We start from the raw sequence: 22,707 nt of genomic DNA on the forward strand, positions 1-22,707 counted from the left end.
TCTAACTCAATGCGATGGTTATTGTATGATTAGTTTGATGTCTCATGTTCTTAAATTATTCTTGCAAATCATTAACCCTTGAATATATAAGAAATATGAATCTCACATGGGACATAATCAGTTTGGTTTCCAAAACTGTGTTGGTACATATGAGGCACTCTTCTCTTGAAATGTACTGATGCAGAGATGCTGGGATATGAATGCTGATGTCTATGCTTGTTTCATAGATTACAAAAAACATTTGAATGTGTCAGGCATGAAAAGCTGATGGAGATTCCGAGATCAATTGGTATTGACCGTAATGATCTACACATAATCAATAACCTGTACAGGAATCAAACTGCACAAGTCAAAACCAAGCAAGGAACTTCAGAAAACGCTTCTCAGAAAGGGTTGTGTATCGTCACCCCTTTTGTGTAACATTTATTCCGAGGTAATATTTAAGGAAACACTGACAGAATATAGTGGGATAAAAATAAATGGAAAGCCTCCGTGGCTCAGACGGCAGCGCGTCGGCCTCTCACCGCTGGATACCTTGGTTCAAATCCCGATCACTCCATGTGAGATTTGTGCTGGACAAAGCGGAGGCGGGACAGGTTTTTCTCCGGGTACTCCAGTTTTCCCTGTCATCTTTCATTCCAGCAACACTCTCCATTATCATTTCATAGCATCTATCAGTCATTAATAATCACCTTGGGAGTGGCGACCCCATTGTAATACTAGCCTATATATGTTTCATTCATTACATTCCTGACCCGGTCTAAGACTGGAAAACAGGTTGTAGGTTTTCATTTTTTAAAATAAATGGAGAAGTTATTATCAACATCAGGTGCGCAGATGGCACTGTTGTTAAAGCAGATGATTTACCCACCCATGATAAATTGCTTAGATTAGCATAGTGAAGAATTTGGCCTGTATGTTAGCCCTTCCATAACAAAAATAATGGTGTTTTATGAACAGTCAATACGAGCAAATCTCACAATGAAAGGCCATATAGTAGAGCAAGTGTCCTCCTTCAAATACCTGGGCACCATGCTGAACGAACAATGTGATTCCAAACAAGAAATAAAATCTAAAATTGAGCAGGCCAGGAAACAATTCATGACCATGAAAGGTCTGCAGCTACAAATCCGCATGATATGCCGCTGCATATTCCCTCTTCTCCTATACGGATGTGAAAGCTGGATCCTAGATCCAAACAGTGAAAAACGCATACATGCCTTTGAAATGTATCTCTTGCGCATACCTTGGAAATTGAACATTTCAAATGTCGAGATCCTTCATTGAAAAAAAAAAGCAAAAAGAACTGTTACTTATTATAAAACAAAGGAAAACACAATACTTAGGGCATGTTATGAGGGGAGAGCGGCATAAATTAATACAGCTAATTATTGAAGGAAAGACACACAGGGAAAGGACGCGTTGGGAGACTGAGATGATCACGTTAAAGGACATTCGAAGATGGCACAGATGTACATCAGCATAAGCTTTTCATAATGCATTGTCAAGATCAGAGCTGGTTACATGGATCGCCAACCTCTGTATGGAGATGGTGTCTTAAGAAGAAACAGAAAATACAAAAATCGAGAATCAAACAGTGCTACGCTCACTGGCACGTAGTAGTGTACAGTTGAGTAGTACTAATATAACTGAAAATGATGTAGCTGTGCGCTAATTCCCCCGCTTCTAACATTCCAACAAACACCTATTCATTGTTACAGGCTACTATCGACAGCTTCCGGCCTTTGATAGCAAAACTATTTTGAAAGTGAGCGCTGTGCTCACCCTCAACCAATGGCGGGTTAAATAAAAATACTCTAATAATATGTTATGGCGCATGTGTTGGCAGCATGTAAGCGCAGCTCCGCGAAAACTACACGTTTCAGTGCGTTTTAGGGAAATACGACAAGTGAAAGTGCAGTTTAGAGAATATTACAAGTGCAAGCTCAAGTGTAGTGAGTAAAAACTTCGAAAACTGTATGGTGTATTACCACAAATTAAGTGTCCCATAGCAAACACGTGGTGAGAAGGCCAGCGCCATTTTAACCCAGTGCACCAAAGAGCATAAATATAGTGACTGAGGTTACAAACACCACATACCTGTCTAGGAGTATTCAGTGCATAAGTGCTTCGATTATCTTTTATTATTTTGTGTGTGTGTTATAGAAAATACTAAATAGTAATGTGTTAATATCGCTAATATAGTGTTACTGATGTGTTAGCAAGTTTATATCGCTGGGAAAGCGGCCTCATGGCAGACGGAACTTCAAAAATTTTGCGAGTGCTGTTTTTTGTTTTTGTGAAAAGTATTATTAATATAGACAATATACTATATACTATACTATACTATATACTATATCGGACACACAAAGGGCTTCCAGGTCGGAGAGGATGAAAAAGTTCTGGGAGAAGAAGAAGAAGAAATTAACTCAAATGTATTGATTTCAGTGCTCCAATGTGGGCGTAAAATATGTAAATAATAATATAGACAGCTAAAGAGTGAAATCTCAAGTGTCGAGTATTGAGCAGTATGTAAGTCTAATTAAAGCGCCCCAAAAATTAATGATCCTTGGACTGAGGGATAATGACTGACATTACTCTTATTTTGTCGCTGGTTACTCCAGATATTTACATAGACATAAAATGATGGAACTAGGTGAATGACGGGACCGTGAAACTAGGTATTAAAAGTTACAAGTGAGCCTAACTCTGATCAGAGATGTGAACTAAAATCGACTTCGGAGGTACATTATTCGGCAAATACAGTGCGTAGTGATACAAAAATTGCATAACAACAGAACAGGTAAGAAGTGCTCTGTATATGAAATTACTCACAGGCTAAAGAGAGGTTAAGTAGAAAAGCGGTAGTAAGAAACGGACTGTGCACTTGATTGTGCAAGGAGATCTCAAGATGCCGCTCACCACAGAGGTTACTACCGTAGAGGACAAATGTAACATTTGCTCCAAAACAGTAACTAGTAAGGACGAAGCAATTGAATGTGAGAGTTGCCACCAGTGGCAGCACTTTCATTGTTCAGAACTAATTAAAGGAGAATATGACATCGCAAAACAGAAGAATTGCAAACTAACATGGCTGTGCATAGAATGTAAATCAAAGATCAACATTTTTTGACATCGAAAGGAGTGTGTTGAAAAAGATATCAGAACATCTGCAAAAGTTGCTAAATGATCTAAAGATTAATATCACAAATGAAATAGGGAAGGAAATTCACAATGCGATAGGAAAAGAATTTGAAACATTCAGTAGATATTCAGTTACAAATTATAAAGAATCAACCCTGAATGTGCCCAAAAAAGTTGACTCGGTAGATATTGATATGCTACCTGACACAAACTCACGAGAGATGACGTCATGTAAAGAACCTGAAGGAATGAAGCGACATAAAGCAACGCACGTGACCGATCGTAACCTTAAGCCACAGAGGGTCTTGGAATTAACAAATGATTCTACCCAAAGGATCCAGGGAAATGTAAGTGGTAGAGAAGAACTTCCTCATTGCAGTAAAGATATTACACCATTAATAAGATCTGAACAACAGTCTTCTGATAACGCAGAATGGGTCGAAGTCGTCAAAAATAGACGGAGATCTTATACAACATCAATAAGAACTCCAACTTTCATTGGAACAAAGCTGAATGATTTAGAAAAGGAGAAAGATAAAAAGAACATGGAACTTTGTGCGGCACCCCGAAGAGCATGGCTCTACATAGGCCGATTGGATCAAAACATTTCAGTAGAGATGATAAAGAACCACTTGAAAAACTTGAAAGTAGAGGAGGTAACAGAATGTGAACAACTCCAAACAAAAGGAACATTTAAATCATACAAAGTGGTTATCCCACTCAACGATCTTGGAAAAGTCATTGATCCGGAACTCTGGCCAGAATATGCCGTAGTGAGAAGATATCGTCTTTTTCGACAACAGGGAAAAGAAGAAAAATATAACACTCAATTTCCTCCTTTGGAATGTGGAAGGGCTTAAAAACACTTTGACTTTAGCTACGGGAAATCTCATCGACAATCAAGACATTATTATCATGACTGAAACATTCGTGACCACCGAAATCAACATACCCAGATTCTACTCAGAGCAAGTACTTGCCATACAAGGGCAACGAGGCAGACCCATGAGCGGTATTGCCTGCTTCTTTAAACCCGTTGTTGGAAAGTTGTCATGCATCTATAGAGATAAGAACATTATCATAATGGAATCTAACAAATTATCGGTAATAGGATTATACGTCGATCCTTCCTCAGCAATGGAAGATGTATTAAGTATTCTTATGACTGCTCTATCGAAGGTGAATCAAGAAAATAATACAATCAAAGCTGGAGACTTAAACTGCAGGATAGACAACAATGAATATCGAGGTCTGGAATTGCTCCAAACGTTGGAGGAAGAAGGATTCACCCTTGTCAACAAGAAATCTGACAAGACGTACTTTGCCCACAATGGAAGCAGTACAATTGATGTTTTATTCTTCAAAGGTGCTGGACTTAAATTAATTGATTACAAGGTATACTACTCATCTCCAGAGTCAGTATTAAAGAAGCACTGCCCAGTCTCAGCGATCTTTGATTTGGATGTTCTTTCGCACCCATGGAATGCACCAATCGTTACGAAGCCTATAGCTTAAAAACTTAATGAGAATGTCCTCCTGCAAAGCACTGATAAAATCATTAAACAACAAAATAATGAAAAATGAATTGGACGCTGCAGCTTCTGTTTTAGAAGACACCTTCAAATCTGCCTTCATCACAACAACTCCACGAAAATCCAAACAGTGGTTCAATCAGACCTGCTATTTGGAAAGAAAGCAAGTCCTCAAGGCTCTTCATGTGGCGAAAACAACACTGAAAACAGAAGACCTAATTAACTACAGTCAGCTCAGATGTAAATACAAAGAACTACTGAAGACTTCTAGAAACAAGTATACTGAACTTGAGGCATTGAAAATGGCTGACGAAGCCAAGAAGAACCCATTCTTAGCATTAAAACCACGTAAAGTCCCAACAACTGGTAAAATAGATATTAAGACCTGGGAGAAGCACTTCTCACTCATCCTAAATCAACAAAGATCCTTAACAGCCTATTCAAGAAAGTACGTTGAAGCAGACAGGGGAGGCATCACCCTATTCTCACAAAAAGAAGTCTCTGACACTATACTCAAACTAAAAGATGGAAAAGCGCCGGGCCCGGACGGCATTAACAGTGAACACATTAAAGCTTCAGCAAATGTATTACTTCCATCCATAATGAATCTTATGAACCTCTGCTTGTTACTAGGAGACATCCCAAAAACGTGGAAAACCTCCACATTGAAGGTTATATACAAAGGAAAGGGTGACTTGCTTGATCCAAATTCCTATAGAGGGATTGCTCTGGAGAATAATTTGTTAAAGATACTCACCAAGTTAATAACCACCCGACTGACGGAAAAAATTGAAACCAAACTTCCTGAAGAGCAATTTGGATTTAGAAGCGGAAGAAGCACTCTGCACGCAATAAGAAATCTACTGGACGATATACGTAACACCTTACGACTACCAAGGGGTAAATTTCATACAGTGTTCATAGATTTCTCCAAGGCCTTCGATAATCTTAAAAGAAACATATCGACGAAGCTTGATTCGCTTGTTAAGGACAAGGCTCTCACCATTCTGATCCATAACATGTTGATAAATAATACTGTCATCATTTCAGACAATATAACTTCATCGAGGGAAATCACGCAGACAAATAACGTTCTACAGGGCGACCCTCTCAGTCCTTTATTGTTTAATGTAGCTATCTATGATGTGGTTCAAGTGATAAAAGAGGTGTCAAACGAAGTAACCATGTATTTATATGCTGATGATATGGTTCTAGGATCACACGATGTTAAAGAGCTACAAAAAGCACTGGAAGCACTGGAGAAGTGGACAAACACAAATGAATTGCAAGTAAACATTGAAAAGACTGTCTACATGATTTTCAGAAAGGGCGGACGAACATCCTCAAGTGACAAAGTGACGCATAAAGCAGAAACACTAAACGACGTGAACAGTTTTAAATATCTGGGTTTGATGATGCAGACAACAGTAAACTCCTTTAGACTTCATATTAGACTACGTGCTGCGGCAGCTATGAAAGCAATATTTGACATCAAGAATTTAAATAGATTATCTCTTAAGACGGCCACGACCTTGTTTGACGCAAAAATAATCCCTATTTTAACATATGGACTGGAAATCATTTGGGATAAGCTAACAAAGAATGACCTACACACCCTAGAAAAAGTCAAAGCCCGATTCTTAAAGACAACTCTGTGTGTGTCCAGATTTACTAGATCAAGACTGGTTTATGAACTCGCAAAGGAGCCTTTTTTTATTGAAGATTTGAGAATCAAACTTGCTCTACCTTATACAGTCCAATGGAAGAAACTCTTGGATGAAAGAGTGGCCAAAAGGAATGATATTTGTCCTGAATTCTACTCGACTGAAGCAATGACGAACAGAACATGGACCAATACAAACCAGGATCTCTGACATTTTACCAATTGTATGGCAATTCATGGATACCACTATAAACTCTGCAAAACTAGAATCTTTCATGTACTCGTTACCATGTCGTGGAATGCTCTAAGAGAAATAGGCCTATAATAGACTTATGTTGAAATGACATGTAATTGCTTTATACACACAAATTGTGTGCTCTATTAAATTATTAAATAAACATACTCAGTAATAATGTTATTGGCCTTACATCACACTAACTACTTTTAAGATGCCGAAGATGTTCCCCAGTTCTTTTACGTGCCAGAAAATCTACCGAGACGAGGCTGACGTATTTGAGCGCCTTCAAATACCACCGGACTGAGCCAGGATCGAACCTGCAAAGTTGGGTTCAGAAGGCCAGCGCCTCAACCGCCTGAGCCACTCAGATCAACAAAAACAAATTTTAAAAATGATCAGCAATGCGTTACTGGTGATTGTTAGCTTTAATGGCTACAACTCTCAAATGTTCTGTGACAAGGTAAATTGCAAATTATCAGAATGATTAAATAACCAATCTGAGGGGAAATGAAGTTTCACACACTCATTTTCTAAGCTGTCAAAAGAAATTCATTTGAATGGACTTGTAGAGGCTTTACAGTAATTGTAGCAACTATGTTCTCATCAATATGTAAATCCCTGTTCAAGAGTTTCTGAAAGTGTTTTCTCCCGCAAAAGTTAATGGAAGAGTTATCTTTGAGAAGTCAAGTGCATTCTTTTGAATGCAGAGTGTTTAGGTCTTCAGTTGAAACGCTATAGTCAGCTTTGGTGGTACTGAGAAAACCATAATATTGTTGCTTTCAATTAGATTGTGCATATCATGTGATTCTGCTGTCCTCCATTTGTTTTTCAGCATCTGAGTTCTTCTCTTTACTTTAGTCTTGACTTCTTGGTATTATAGCTTTCTTGTAGCTGATTTGATATCACTGTATATGTTCTTCATTTCTGGCTTTCAAACCAGTTCTGATGCTTTCTGTTGACAAATCCTACAGACTCCTCACGGGCTGAGAGTATTGCTGATTTTAATACTTGAAAAGTGCTATTTACTGTTATCCATACGTTCATATGGTAGTTTCCATTAAGAAGAGTCTGAAAGACTCCTCAAAGGTCGAGAGTATCACTGATGAAAGCTTGATTTAATTTCCTATCTAAAGTCCGTCCGTCCTTCAGTCAGTCCTTTTCATGGCTCTAGTATTTCATAGATCATGCTGATCTATGGTACCCACTATTACATGATCAATACACAGTAAAGGGCGCAATGCCTAAAAACTTACATGGTGGAACCTTGATTATCCATTCCCACAAGCATACTAATTGAATCATGTTTGAAAACCTGCTTTATCTCTTCTTCGAAGAAATGATTTACTGCAACAACCTTCCAGCAGTTTTTGTTCCATCAATGTTACTTATATCTTTGATCAAGTGTTATTCAAGGCGTGTAGAACTTTGCGGCCGAACTCAAGGTCACGAATAACCAAAATTTCTCGAGATTTGATGATTTTTTTTTTTGTTCCAATTTGCGGCTTGTGATTAGTGATGGGTGGAATAGCATATAAAGCCTTTGAGAACCTCTAAAAGTTGAGTAGACTTATGGTAATTTACCTGTTATAAGACACAAAAACTTCCTACATATACTGATGACCAAATTAACAAGAGAAGATAAAAAAAAAAGAAAGTATCACCATCATATTGGGCACTTTCGTAATGGTTGTACTTTCTTTTCTTCTTTGCCTCTTTTGGGACTGCAAGAAACCGGTTTACTGACTCATCTTTTCTTCTCCTCCCAGAATTGTTTCATCATTTCACAGAGATTCCTCCTTTCTTGATGATGGTGATGCTTGTTGTTTAAAGAGGTCTAACATCTAGGTCAACGGCCCCTAATGGTGTGAAATGAGACAGAAATTTGATACTGGTATTAACAGCAGCGAGGACGGCGCATCAGATACCGAAACCTGTGATAGCGACACAGAAGATTTGGAATAAATTGTGTACCGGTAAGTCCGTATTTCACAACAGCGCAATAATTTTTTGCAAGTGTAATATTTTAACTTTAATACTCAAATTAATGACAACTAACTTAATACGTTCATTTTTATTTTCAGGTTGGAAAACATTCGCCGAATTGTTGCTAATAATTATGAATTTTGTTTTAGACTATTTTAATTATTTTGATGTATAAACGCGAGTATTACATGCATTTTAAATTTGTATCAAATACAATTTAGTTATAAATATATTTTTTGAGTAATACAAACACTGGTATTAAAAATTCTTCGTATAATAGTTGCACCCTACAATTTTTTCGAAAATTTTGGTATAAAAAGTGCGACGATTATGCCGGGAAATACGGTACTTGGAAAAACAATTGTCCAGGGATGGTTGGTTGAGGTTATTACTGCTTTCTTGCTGTATAAACTTCTCCATTTCCCATATTGTTTTCTATGTGTTCTGAGGCATGTACGCTGCATGTTCTATAAAGCTGTCCGAGGCAGACGCTTGCCTCACTGTAAGACAGTCTTTGAGGATTCTCTTTCTCTTCCTCTTCTTCATTCTGCTCTTCTCTTGCCTGAATTTTCTTGCAGGTCTAATCAATGGTCAGCTCCTTGCAAGTGATTACGTTATCATCAATGACAGTGAAGTTATTGAAAATACGGGCTACCTCTGTCCTCTCCTGTACGGTTTTGCAGCACCCTGGCTCTTCATCACCAACTTCCTTAACAATGCTGCTGTTGGTACCACCACCGAAGCATGCTTCCTTGAAGCAATTTCTAACAGATTCCATTCAATCCCATGATGAGGCAATGAAATGCATTGTGTCCAAAAGAGATGGCTTGTAGATGGTTCTGCCTGCTTCCATGAATAGGAGTATGTGGCAAACAACTGAATTTTGGTACCTCTGCATCAGTAGCTTACTGAGTCCTTGGTCCATCGACTATAGCACCAATGCAGTATTCGGTGGAGAAAATTCTATCTCATGTTCTTTCAGATGAGCAGAACAGTGGTCTATTAACATCACAATCTTCCTGATCTGACTCCCCATTTTGGCACCTAGTGCCTGCATGTACTCTTCAAATAGGGAACTTGTCATCCAAGCTGACTTCTTGTTTACTTCCATAGAAAATTCCTAATATTTTTTAAACAACATGGCTTCCTAGACTTCCTGATCAGCAATGATCGTTTTTCAGTTCTTTCCGTATTTGCATCAACTTGCACTTACTTTACTTAATTCGCCCCCATGGCAAGATTCTCCCTTCAAAACTAGATCTATCTGGGATAACTGGTAAAAAAAGTCTGAACTGACATTAAAAACGCCACGAAGTTTGTAACTGCAGGTAGAATTCTTTCCTCCTACGCTCCTATTTCCTCTGCACTTATACTCGCTGCTTCGTCACTAATTATTAGAAATGATTCCGGCTCCATTTTTAAAGCGGTCCAGCAACTCATACAATGCAGTAAAAGGCAAATGTAATCTGCACACAGTTTTTTTTTTCAGATTTCTCTTTAACAACAGGCCCGCTCAAAGGTATGTTCAAACTTTGCTGCTGTTTAAATCACATTAGCAGAACTTGTTCTGCTTCATCATACTTTCTAGCAATTTGCAGAAGTATTTCCTGCAGAAGCCAAGATCTCTTCTTTCTTTGTTATGATGCCATTCAAAGTAGACAGGGGCATCACCAGCTCCTTCGTCAAAGTAACACAGTTAAGTGTAGATGATTCTACTTTCCTTGTAAGTTCCACTTTCTCTTTAGTTGACAGTGACTTTCACTTGATCTTCTTTCACTGTCCGCTCATTTTGACTTCAAACGTTTGCACACTTAACTTCACTGACTCTATAGACTATTCAAACAATTGCATTATTGAGGAGAAGGACAATTCCCTTCGTCAGCATGCTGTGTCTTTTGTTTTGTATCACTCTGCGTGGCTTTCTCAAGATTTGGCAGTAGGCTTCCGCAATGATAGTGGTTCCTTGTTGCATGAAGTCGACCAACGAAACACCATGCCTATTCCAAAACACGGACGCCATTATCTTGCGCTGGGACAGAGTCTGTTTGGCCTTCACCTTTACAGGCGAATGTGTGTGTCTCCATTCCATGCTTTGTTGCTTCGATCAGGGCGTGATATGCGAAACTCATGTTTCGTCTCCAGTTATGATCTGACTCAACATGTAGTCACCTTCTTCGGCACAAGTCAAAAACGTCATCAAACGCTCAAATCTTTTGTTTTTGTGGTCCTCCGTCAGGAGTTTAGGGACCCAACAGGAACGCAGTTCCCTAAAGTTTGGGTTTTCAGAAACAATTTTGTAAAGCACTGACCTTGACACATCAGGAAAGGCGTTTGAGAGAGCTGTTATTGTGAAGCGCCTGTCCTCACGAATCTTTGCTTCAACTGAGGCTACCAAATCGTCTGTGATCAGCGATGGGCGACTGGAACGGGCCTCATCATGGACGTTGTCACGGCCATCTTTGAAGTCTCGTACCCACTTACGCACTTTGCCTTCACTCATGGTATTAGCACCGTACACTTCTTCAAATCTGTTGGTGAATGTCTGCAGCAGGCAGGTTCTTTGCTGACATAAACCGTATCACTGACCACCCCTCGCACAGGGCAGGAGAGTCAATAATCTTGAACATTTGAGCAAGCACAGAACAGAACCACACAGGTTAGCAACAGAACTGGAACTGAGCACTGTTGTTCCAGAGGCATGCCGGCACACGACACATACGCTCATTGTGATGCGTGTGCCAACTACTAGTGTCTACAACAAAATGGCCCTTATTTAAAAAAACATGCCTCGTAAATATCCCTAGCTAACAGATGAATTAATAGGTCTAAGCGGTAAAAGTACCACTTCTTTCGCAGCTTGGTCCGCCAGTTCGTTGCCCATAATTCCCATGTGACTAGAATGTCACACGAAGATGATTCAGGCACCACCATCACACAATCTGCCTAGAAGGCTATGAATCTGCTGCACTAGATGGATCATAATAGACTGTAGAGCTCTGAACGAGTTGGTACACATGAGAAAGTGTTTGTGCCGTAGCGTGAACTGCAGAGGATGCTAGTGCTTTGAATTACGGTGTTGCACGACATTATGAACTCTTTCATTTGTCAAAAGATTGTATCTGTTATGATCAGTTTGTGCTCCAAACAATAAGCAAACATGAGGAGTCCATTACTTACTCTTGCCCACACCCTCCTGACCAATAATTCCTGCTCAGAGAGCACAGTCTCTTCCAACTAGAGCACTCAAGTCTCCTAAAAGGTAATTCAATTAGAGAGGGGTATTTTTTTTTGTTAAGACGCAATGAAGTTGGAGGTAAAAGACTTCTTTTTGGTTATCATCTGATGTTAATGATAGAACATAAGTGCTGATTACAGTAACTCACAGGTATTTACTGAGCTCAAGGCCAGGAGTCATAAATCTTTCACTTTTTCCAGTAGTGAGTTAGTCAAGGTGATCAATTAATTCACTCATCACAAATCCAACTTCATAAATACAGGGTTCGTTTTCGTTTTTCTCTTCTGAAAAGAAGGTGTATCCACTGCCTTGCTCCCCTTTGCCTAGTTTCACACAGACCAGCCATATCAAATCTTTTCAATATGAACCAGAATTGTTGCTTGATGTTGTGGTTCAGTGTTGGTGAACAGAGTTTGAATGATAATCGTTCAGAGTGAGCAGAGAGCATCCTAAACAGGATTGCTCATTCATGAGTGTAACAAATGAGTCTCTATACACCCCATCCTCGAGCACACTCGCTGCCTATGTACTGGTTTGACATCAAAAGGCCCCAGAGTAAAAGATCCTGCTTCTACTACAACTCTTTGAATGCCACATGGTCCCCGGCAGATCCAAAGATGGATCCAGTGGCACAGAATGTATGACTGCTGGAGACTGGGAGTATTGCAGCCTTCTAGGTGGTAAGGACACTTAAGATGCATAAGTTGGTTGCACCTTTAATGACATTAGGGGTGTAGATAAGCTTCTCTGGAGAGCATTCTTTATTCACTAAACCCATCACTGAGGACTTTACTTTAACCCCGGCAAGGGGCTACAAATTGGGCCAGCTGGACCAACGTTTCTCTAAAGAGAGACCCTCCCTGTTTGTCCTATTTTGTATATTGTTGTTCTTATTTATATTATATTGTAGTGGAGTGCGCCATTTGGTACGCAAGGCCTTCGGAGAAGCAAACCAGTCTGGCTCCCAGCACCAGAAATGAATTGAACATATTATGATCAAGAGTATTTGACCTCCACAGATTTCCTACGGCTCCTACTCTCATGAAGTATCTGAAAGGGCCAGCCTTCCTATACAAGCCATGCCGGAATACTTCCAGCAGTTCAGTGTGAGCTCAGTCAGAAAGCGACTGAAAGCAAGGAGTGCTATTTTGCCAGCTATTAGGACGGTTCAGTTCTCTGAGTGACAGTGCCGTGGAGTGAGTGCTTCGAAGCACTGGAGTGCTGTGAGTGAACTGATGATGAGAGCGAACAGTACAGCTGAGCGACAAGGAATAACAGTGTGAAGAAAGACAACAGGAGAAGATTGCCATGAGAAACAGACTGTGTATAATGGATACAATCATGAGATTGTGTGTGTGCATGGGCAAACTGACAGCGTGGCCACAATAGTATAGAGTTCATGTGTATGTGAACTGCGTAGAGTAACTGTTTTAGTCCTGAACTGATGACTTACTTGACTTAATTCCTCTCGTTCCCACTGGAATATAGGGCATCCATGAAACGTCTTCATTGTGGTCATCGACTTGCCAATACTTCAACTTCCTTTCAAGTCTTCCCTGTTTCAAAAGCCGCCTCCTCTACAGTCCTCTTCCAGGTCTTCCTAGGATGACCTCTCCTCCGTGCCCCTTGCGGATTCCATTCCAATGCTGTGCGTTCTATAGATCCCGCTGGTTTCCTCAAAGTATGACCTACCCATTTCCATTTCCTCCTCCTGATTTCCACTGTGACTAGAACTTGGTTTGTTTTCCATAGCTCATCATTGGATATAATTTCAGGCCATCTGATGTTTATGATGCGCCGTAAGTAACGGTTTATAAATGTCTGCAAGAGATTAGTGATAGTTCCAAGTTTAGGACTGATTTAACATATGTATTGAAAATTTTTATTTTCATTTTCCTTGAAATGTTGTTATTCTTCCATACTGTATACAGCTGCATGAAGGCTCCATTTGCTTTCCTTATCCTGGCTCTCACATCCTCTTCCGCCCCTCCTCCTCTTATCACTACACTTCCCAAGTAGGTAAATGTTTTAACCTCTTCAATCTCTTCTCCTGTCACAAACAATCTTTCATCAATTTTAGCATTTACTCTCATTTCCTTGGTCTTAACAACATTTATAGAGTCCTGCAGCCTCTGCTTCCTTCCGTAATCCTTCTAACTTGTGTTTCATATCAGTAATTCTTGAAAACAAAAGACAAATATCATCTGCAAATTCTAAATCTTCCTGTCTTTCCCCCATTCCCCATTATATTCCTCTTTTCCTTCCACCCAACATATTTCTCATAACATTATTGAGCACCATTAAAAAGATTGTTGGCAAAAGAACGCATCCCTGGCGTACTCCACTTATGACATTCACATAATCCGAGATTTTCCTCTCGTGTACTACTTTACATCTATACCCTTCATACATTGCCTTCATGAGATTCACGATCTTATCCGGTACTCCATATTTCACCAAAGTCTTCCACATTACGGTCCTATTTACTGAATCAAATGCTCTTTCGAAGTCTATCAATGTCAAGTACAATGTGGTCTGCCATTCATTACTTTGCTCTAGAATTATTCTTAGCGTATTTATTAGATCAACGCAGCTGCGTTGTCTACGGAAACCAGCTTGTTATTTTCGAAGACGCTGCTCAATTGAGTCCCTTACTCTGTTTAGAATTATTCTAGAGAGAATTTTACTTGGTATGCAAATAACCTTACTCCTTGTGGGTGGGGTTAACTTCCAATAAGTAACATGGGGAACCTGACCCCTACAGAGCGCGTCCCCAGGTGGCGGATTGGGGGCCCCTACAGTATGTAGGACTGGTTGAAATAACCAATACAACCCGTGGACCAACAGGTAGCCCGATTCCTGGGGGTTTTAAAATACTGGGACACCCTCTCTCTGGGGGGTCATAAATATGGAGGGCCCTTGCCCTGGGTTACGGGTGAAGACCTCAACGGCATCTACGGCGGAGAAGATGGACTTCGGTACGGTGGAGATGGCGGAAGAGGCAACCCATCCTTCTGGGGTGTACAGATGGAACCTACTGCCTTGTAGGACGAGGGAGGCATCCTCAAAGGCTAAGGGAGTAAACCCTGAAAGAAAATCCTCTTATGCGTTAGGCCTAGCAAGCCAGCAGGAGAGTACTGAGTACAGTCGCTTTCAATAAGAAAAAGAGCCTCGGAAAGAACATTACAGACCGGACTGACACGTCCTCTCAGACAATTGTAAAGTATGATGACCATAAGGCTGATGATATACAATGTTCTGAAAGGAAACCCCAAATAAAAAAAAAGACCCAAATACCTAATTGGAACTAGGAACATTCTATCATTAACTGGAAAGGTAGAAGAACTCCTAGACATGATGGATAGGAAAAATATCAATATTGGGATTAAGTGAGACCAAATGGAATGGGATTGGAAGTAAGACACTTCGTGGAGGATATAAATTATACTGGAGTGGACAGGAGAAGGTAGCGAAAAATGGTGTTGGATTCTTAATTAACGAAGGGACTGATGCTACAGCTGAAGTTATCTGCAAAAGTGATAGAATCATTAAAATGTTCATGAAACTAGAGAACACTAAGTACACCATCATACAAGTGTATACCCCACAGACAGGCTGCAGTGAGGAAGACAAAGAGAAATTTCGGCAAGACCTGGAAGATACAGTTAATGAGGAAAATATTATTATTGGAGATCTAAATGCGCAAGTTGGGGTAGACAGACTTGGGTACGAGAACATCATTGGTCCACATGGATTTGGACAAAGGAACCCAGAAGGAGAACAACTATTAGATCTGTGCAGAAGAAATGATCTTATAATCAAAAATACATTCTTCAAAATAAAAGAGACAGTCACAGAATAACAAGGTACAGTTGGGATGGCCAGTATAGAACATTGATGGACTACGTAATCATGAATAAAGATGGTGGCAGATACATCACAGATGTAAAGGTCATCCCTTGTGAAAGCATAGACAGTGACCACCACTTCAAACATAAGACAAATGAAACGCAGAAACTTATTACGAAAAAAACCAAAAGTTGCAAGAAGTCCAAATAAAGGAAGAATACAAACTCAGGATTCAACAGAGTTTGCCGAAGTGTGAAGTAACAAGCGTTAATGAAGAGTGGAAGGCCTTCAAAGACACCTTTGTGGGAGAAGCAAAAAACCTATGTGGAGTTACAAGTTCTATCAAAAGAAAAAAGAAGAAACCATGGTGGAATGATAGAGTGAAAACAGCGGTGAAAGAAAGAAACCAAATAAAGAAGGCACTGGACAAGGAAAAACAAAAACAGGGACAAGAACGAAATGAACAAGAAATACAAAGACTTCAAGGAGTATACAGGAACAAGAAACTTGCTGTAAAGAACATTGTAAGGGAAGAAAAGGAGAAGAAATGGAATGAGTTTGCAGACAAACTGGAAGAGGACAGTAGAGGAAATATGAAATTGTTATACAGAGTAGTGAAAAACAAGCGAAGGGATGATGTAACTCTGGCACAAGAAGTGGGACAAATTAAACAAGAACTCAAGATCTATTTCAAAAAGCTGTTGAATGGAGATACAGAAAACATAACAACAGATAGAGGAGAGCCAAGTCAAGGAACCACAACTGAACCACCAATTACATGGCTTGAGGTTGAAAATGCGCTCAAGAGCATGAAGACAGGAAAGGCAGTGGGCCTAGATGAACTAAGTGCAGATATGCTGAAAGCAGCGGGAATTCCAGGAATCCAGTGGCTCTACAGACCGCTCAACAAGATATGGAAGGAAAATACTATTCCCGAGGACTGGAAGATGGGCATCATTGTACCTCTGTTCAAGAAAGGAAGCCAACGAAAATGTACTAATTATCGTGGTATCACACTACTGTCTCATGTCCTGAAAATATTGGAAAAAATAATAGAGACCAGAATCAGAGATATTGTTGAACCAATTTTGGGAGAAGAGCAGTATGGTTTCAGACCAGGAAGGCCAACTACAGACCTTATATTTGCAATTAGGATGCTAATGGAAAAATACTGGGAGAAGAACAAGCCTTTAGTTCTAATATTTTTGGACATTGAGAAAGCATACGACAGTGTACCAAGGGAAAGAATTTGGCAATGCATGAAAGAACTTCAAGTGCGAGACAGCCTCATAGACAAAGTGAAAATGTTGTGTAGTGGGAACAGAAGCTGTATTCAAGTAGGATGTGGTTTGTCGGACTGGTTTGAAACAAAGAGAGGAGTGCAGCAGGGCAGCTCATTGTCACCACTTCTATTTATTATTGTAATGGATGTAGTAATGAAATCTATTAAAAGGAAAGAACATGGAGATATCAAAGCCTTCACATTTGCAGATGATGTTGCGATCTGGAGTGACTCAGAAGAGGAATTGGGAGAGAGAATACAAAGCTGGAATGAGGAGTTTAAAAAATATGGTTTAAACATCAGCAAGACCAAGACGGTGGTGATGAAAGTGTATGGGGAAGGAGCAGAACCGATAGTCGTGTTAAATGAAGCTCAATTGGACAGCGTTCCAGTTTTCAAATACTTGGGTAGCGTTATATCAAATAACAACCTAGCAAAACATGAGGTGAACAATCGAATCAATAAGGCAGCACAATTTTACCACCAGGTAAGACACCTGCTGTGGGATGAGCAAATACCCATGAAAACAAAAATGACATTGTACAAGTCCTATTATACATCAATTCTTACATACAGTCTCGAAACCACAACACTGACCAATAGAGATAATTCCAAACTTCAGGCAGCTGAAATGAAATTCCTACACACTATGATCCAGAAAACCAGGAAAGACAAGATTAGGAATGAGAAAATTAGAGAAGAAGTAGGAATAGATGATTCTCTCCTCAATAAGATTCAGATATCAAGACTGAAGTGGTTTGGTCACATGAAGAGGATGCCGGTAAACAAAACTGCAAGGAAAGAATTTGACAGAAAGGTAGAAGGAAGACGACCCGTGGGAAGGCCACGAAGGAAATAGATAGATTTAGTTAAGAGCGATGTACTGCTGAGAGGTCATGATTGGGACAAGTTGGTGGAGGAAGAATGGTACAAGAACAGGATGAGATGGAGGAGGCTCATACACAACACCCGGGAAAATGGTGATGATTTAGGAGGAGGAGGAGGAGGATGATGATGATGATGATGATGATGATGCTCAGTACTGTTATTCCTCTCCAATTCTTACACACTGTGGTGTCACCTTTTTTGGGGGAGTTTCATGATCAAGCCCCTTTCCAATCAGCTGGAATTTTCTCTTCTTTCCATATTTTCCCCAGTAATGGTAGCAGCAAATTAATGATGGCCTCTTCATCCACTTTTAGGATTTCTGGATCTATATTATCTATACCTGCTGCTTTATCATTCTTTAATTGTTTCAATGCTAACCTAACTTCATGCCTTGTTGGGGGATCTAGCTTTATTCTTGAGTCTTCACTATCTAAGCCTTCATTTACTTCTTGAATTTCCTGCTACTTTCCATCATCTTTGTTTAAAATTTCTGAAAAATACTCTTGCTATCTTCTCAATTGTTCTTCTTGTGATAACAGCATATTTCCTTGCTTATCCCTCACTGGTTTACTCTTCCTATAACCTCCTCTTGACAACTTCCTTGTAATAGTATAGAGTTGTTTCATATCACCCTTTTTCTCAGCTTCCTCTGCAATTTGTGCCTGCTGGTCAATCCATCTTCTTTTATCACTTCTCACACGCCTTTTAACCATTTTGTCAATTTCCAAATATTTCCTTTGGGCTTCTGACTTCTGCTATCTTGTTCTGCTTTGGTTTACTATAGCTTTTGCCTCTTTTCGTTTTTCAATTAAATCCCATGTTTCTTCAGACATCCAGTCTTTCTGTTGATAGCTCCTATAACCAATTATTTTTTCACACGTTTGTATGTAAGTGTTCTTAACATTTTCCCAAGTTCTTTACACACTCAACTCTTCCTCTTTTTCGAGATTTGAAAGGACTTCAAACTGATTTTTCAACTCCAGACTAAATTTGTTCCTCCCCTTTTGTATGTTGAACCTCTTTTTTCTTGTTGCAAACTTCTTCGATGCAGCCTTTATTTTCAATTTGAACTCAGCTACTACTAGATGATCACTACTAACATCAGCTCCTCTTCTATTCCTTACATCTGTCAATGATCTTCTAAATTTCTTCCTAATAGTTACATGGTCGATCTGATTTTCTATTTTGTGATCTGGAAATACCCATGTAACCTTATGACACCTTTTGTGGGGAAAGATTGTCCCTCCAATCATCATTTCCTGGCTGACACACAAATTTACAAATCTTTCTCCATTATCATTCATTTCATCTAACCCATGTTTCCCTATCACATGCTCTAGTCCCTCATTATTTGGTCCAATCTTCGCATTCATATCACCCATAATAATAGCAATATCTCTTTTATTTATATTCTTCACAGTTTCATTCAACTGATGATAAAATTGATTCTTCATGTTGGCATCAGATACTTCTGTTGGTGTGTAACACTACTATTGTTACATTTCGAATTCTACCTTGAAACCTAGCTGTCAACATTCTGTCTGAGATGGGACTCCATTCAATTAAACTGTTCTTGGATGTCCTATTTAGCAAACATACCCACTCCATTTCTCTGTTCAGCATCCTCCCCAGACTGTCCAGAATAAATAAATGTACTCCCATTTTGCATCATGATCTCTCCAAAATCCATAATTTTGCAACTTTTTCTCAACCTGCTTTAGTTTACCTTCTTCTGTCAAAGTTCTAACATTCCAACAACCAATTCTCATTTTCCGTTTTGGGCCAACGTCCGTCAGAGGTATCCATCCGGTTTCGTTTCACTTCAGTTTCTTTAATAAGTGGATTTAAGATGTGTGAGTTATTAGCCCACAGCACTCGAGCTTGGTGGTGGGGCTGCCACCTGAGCCTCCAAGCCTGCCGCTTTCTGCAGGGGTTGTCTCCCTTAGCCTTTGAAGATCCCTCTTCACCACAAGGCAGTGGTTTCCTCCCATTTCTTCAACCCCAAGGGAAAAGGGTTGCCTCGTCTGCCAGATGCCTTTCGAAAGATCTTCTTCTCCGCCGCATCTGCCATTGAGGACTTCACCAGAGCCCCGTTAGCCATCACTTTTCAGGGTTCCTGAAGGGCCTTCACAGCTACTGTAGTGGTCCTGGGGCACACACAGTCCCCGCTGTACATCACCCCTACAGGCAATCCCCTACTTCATGCTGTTGCCCACCTCCCACGACGTGGAGAGGGGTTGGACTTATGGGAGGCCCTGAATTGATAAGACTGAAATATTAGTCTGACTGAACAGTGAGAACAGAGCGAGAGTGCTAACTAATGTAATTGTGTGCCTTTGTGTAAGAGATTATTACAGTTAATAAATCTTAAGAATTATCACAGTCAGCCATGTATTTATTTATCACCCACCCTACCAACACGTTACAATATATATATATTTAGAGATCCAAGAACAACTTCAAGTAAACTGTTTGTTAACAAAGAATATCAACTTTGCGAACAACTCACAGCAGCTGCTGCTCTCAGCTCGGAGGCCTGCAGATTATGAGACGACACGTAGTCAGCATGGACGTCACTCTAAGTCAAAAGTAAAGGAGGGAATGAGAGAATACAAAGACAGAATGGATATCAGGATACTTAGGATAAACCAGAAGGCTTCTAACACATAAATACGAAAGAATACACTTTACCATAAAGAAAATAATTTCACGAAGGAAATAGGACTATCAAAGATGCATCCAAAAGGAGAAAGAAAGAGAGAAATGAACATTTCAAGCACTTCAGATAGACATTATCAACATTATAATTATGGAAAACAGTTATCCAATAATACCTGTGAGGCCTTGAAGTGCTTCTTAAGCATGTTCCCTATATTCTGTGTATGTGACAGGTCAAGGGCTGCATCCACTTCATCCAGGATGTAGATTGGAGCTGGCTTGAACAACAACATGGAGAGAATGAGGGAGAGAGCCACCAGTGAGCGCTGGCCACCACTCAATTCTCCAAGGCTCTCCTTCCACGTGTCTCCAAATCCTACCTTTACCTAGAAGAATATTACATAACCAGAGGTTAGATTTAACTCTAGGAAAAATACAGTATATTCTCAACAGTCTAGATTGATTAGGGGAGCAATCCAACCCAAATTAGTAAAATTCTGAAGTACCCTTAAGAACTTTATCCTAACAAGTTTATTCTGACAACTGAGTTACTTTCATTAATTACAAATGATCCATTACAACAGTGTGAAAAACTATTCTAAAAGTATAAATATGGAACTACATAGAAGTTGCTTTATTCAAATAAGCACCAGTCTTGTAAAGTATTAGAACCAGAATTTGCACACTAGTCTTTCTTTTAGCAATTAGCTTTACATCATACTTACACAGATAGGTCTAATGGTGACACTGGGATAGAAAAGCGCTATCTACAAGTGGCAAAGAAATATCCGTGGCCACAAAGGTACATCCCCAGCATTTGCCTGGTGTGAAAACAGGAAACCATGGAAAACCACCTTCAGGGCTACCAGCACCCTTTATTTTACAGAAAGGGTTGACACATACACAAAAATAAGATTGTCAAAAGGAACATATAAGAGGGCAATGACAGATCAGTGAGGGAAGAGGAAGAAATAGAAAGAAAAGGATCAAATGTTGTATGTGGCTGTTTTTGAAGCTGTTCCCCTAAGTATGTCACAGTGTACCTCTTAATTTTGATAGCCTGAATTCAAGACCACTTAAGATTCAAAATTTATAAAATGATTCTCTACACATTGTTTCTCCTTACACAGCTTACAGCTTCCACAATAGAAAAATATTAACCTACCTGAATGTAAATGCATTGCATGTCGCTTTAGAAGAACATTCTTTCTGATTATATTAGACATGTTTGCAAAATTAATAACTGGTTTGATAGGAGGCAGTTTGGGTTTAGGAAAGGTTATTCCACTGAAGCTAAACTTGTAGGATTCCAGCAAGATATAGCAGATATCTTGGATTCAGGAGGTCAAATGGACTGTATCGCGATTGACCTATCTACGGCATTTGATAGGGTAGATCATGGGAGACTACTGGCAAAAATGAGTGCAACTGGACTAGAAAAAAGAGTGTCTAAATGGGTGGCTATATTTCTAGGAACTAGAACTCAGAGAATTAGAGTGAGCGAAGCTTTATCTGACCCTGTAATAATTAAGAGGGGAATTCCTCAAGGCAGTATTATTGGACCTTTATTTTTCTTATATATATATATATATATATATATCAATGATATGTGTAAAGAAGTGGAATCAGAGATTAGGCTTTTCGCAGATGATATTACTCTGTACAGAGCAATAAATGTTACAAGATTGTGAAAAACTGCAAAATGACCTTGATAAGGTTGTGAGATGAACCGTAGGCAATGGAATGATGATAAAAGGGGTTAAACGTCAGGTTGTGAGTTTCACAAATAGGAAAAGTCCTCTCACTTTTAATTATTGCGTTGATGGGGTGAAGGTTCCTAGGTGCCAAAATAAGGAAAGATCTTCATTGGGGTAATCGCATAAATATGATTGTAAACAATGGGTACAGACCTCTGCACATGGTTATGATGGTATTTAGGGGTTGTAGTAAGGATGTAAAGGAGAGGGCATATAAGTCTCTGGTATGACCCCAACTAGAGTATAGTTCCAGCGTATGGGACCCTCACCAGGATTACTTGATTCAAGAACTGGAAAAAATCCAACAAAAAGCAGCTCGATTTGTTCTGGGCGATTTCCGACAAAAGAGTAGCATTACAAAAATGTTGCAAAGTTTGGGCTGGGAAGAGTTGGGAGAAAGGAGACGAGCTGCTCGACTAAGTGGTATTTTTGCAAGAAATCAGCTTCATTTCCCGTATCAAATCCTATTTACAATGAA

General features: G+C 39.6%; 1 protein-coding gene across 1 annotated transcript in view; it reads right to left on the reverse strand.

Annotated features, from left to right (window-relative positions):
- Nucleotides 1-22,707, reverse strand: part of SMC2 (structural maintenance of chromosomes 2) — a 349,885-nt gene that overhangs the window by 27,428 nt on the left and 299,750 nt on the right. The window contains exon 21 of the mRNA XM_067137430.2: nucleotides 20,649-20,858. Coding sequence (XP_066993531.2) covers nucleotides 20,649-20,858 — 210 coding nt within the window. The remainder of the gene's footprint in view (nucleotides 1-20,648; nucleotides 20,859-22,707) is intronic.

This window comes from Anabrus simplex, chromosome 1 (genome assembly GCF_040414725.1).
Source record: "Anabrus simplex isolate iqAnaSimp1 chromosome 1, ASM4041472v1, whole genome shotgun sequence".
Taxonomy (NCBI): domain Eukaryota; kingdom Metazoa; phylum Arthropoda; class Insecta; order Orthoptera; family Tettigoniidae; genus Anabrus; species Anabrus simplex.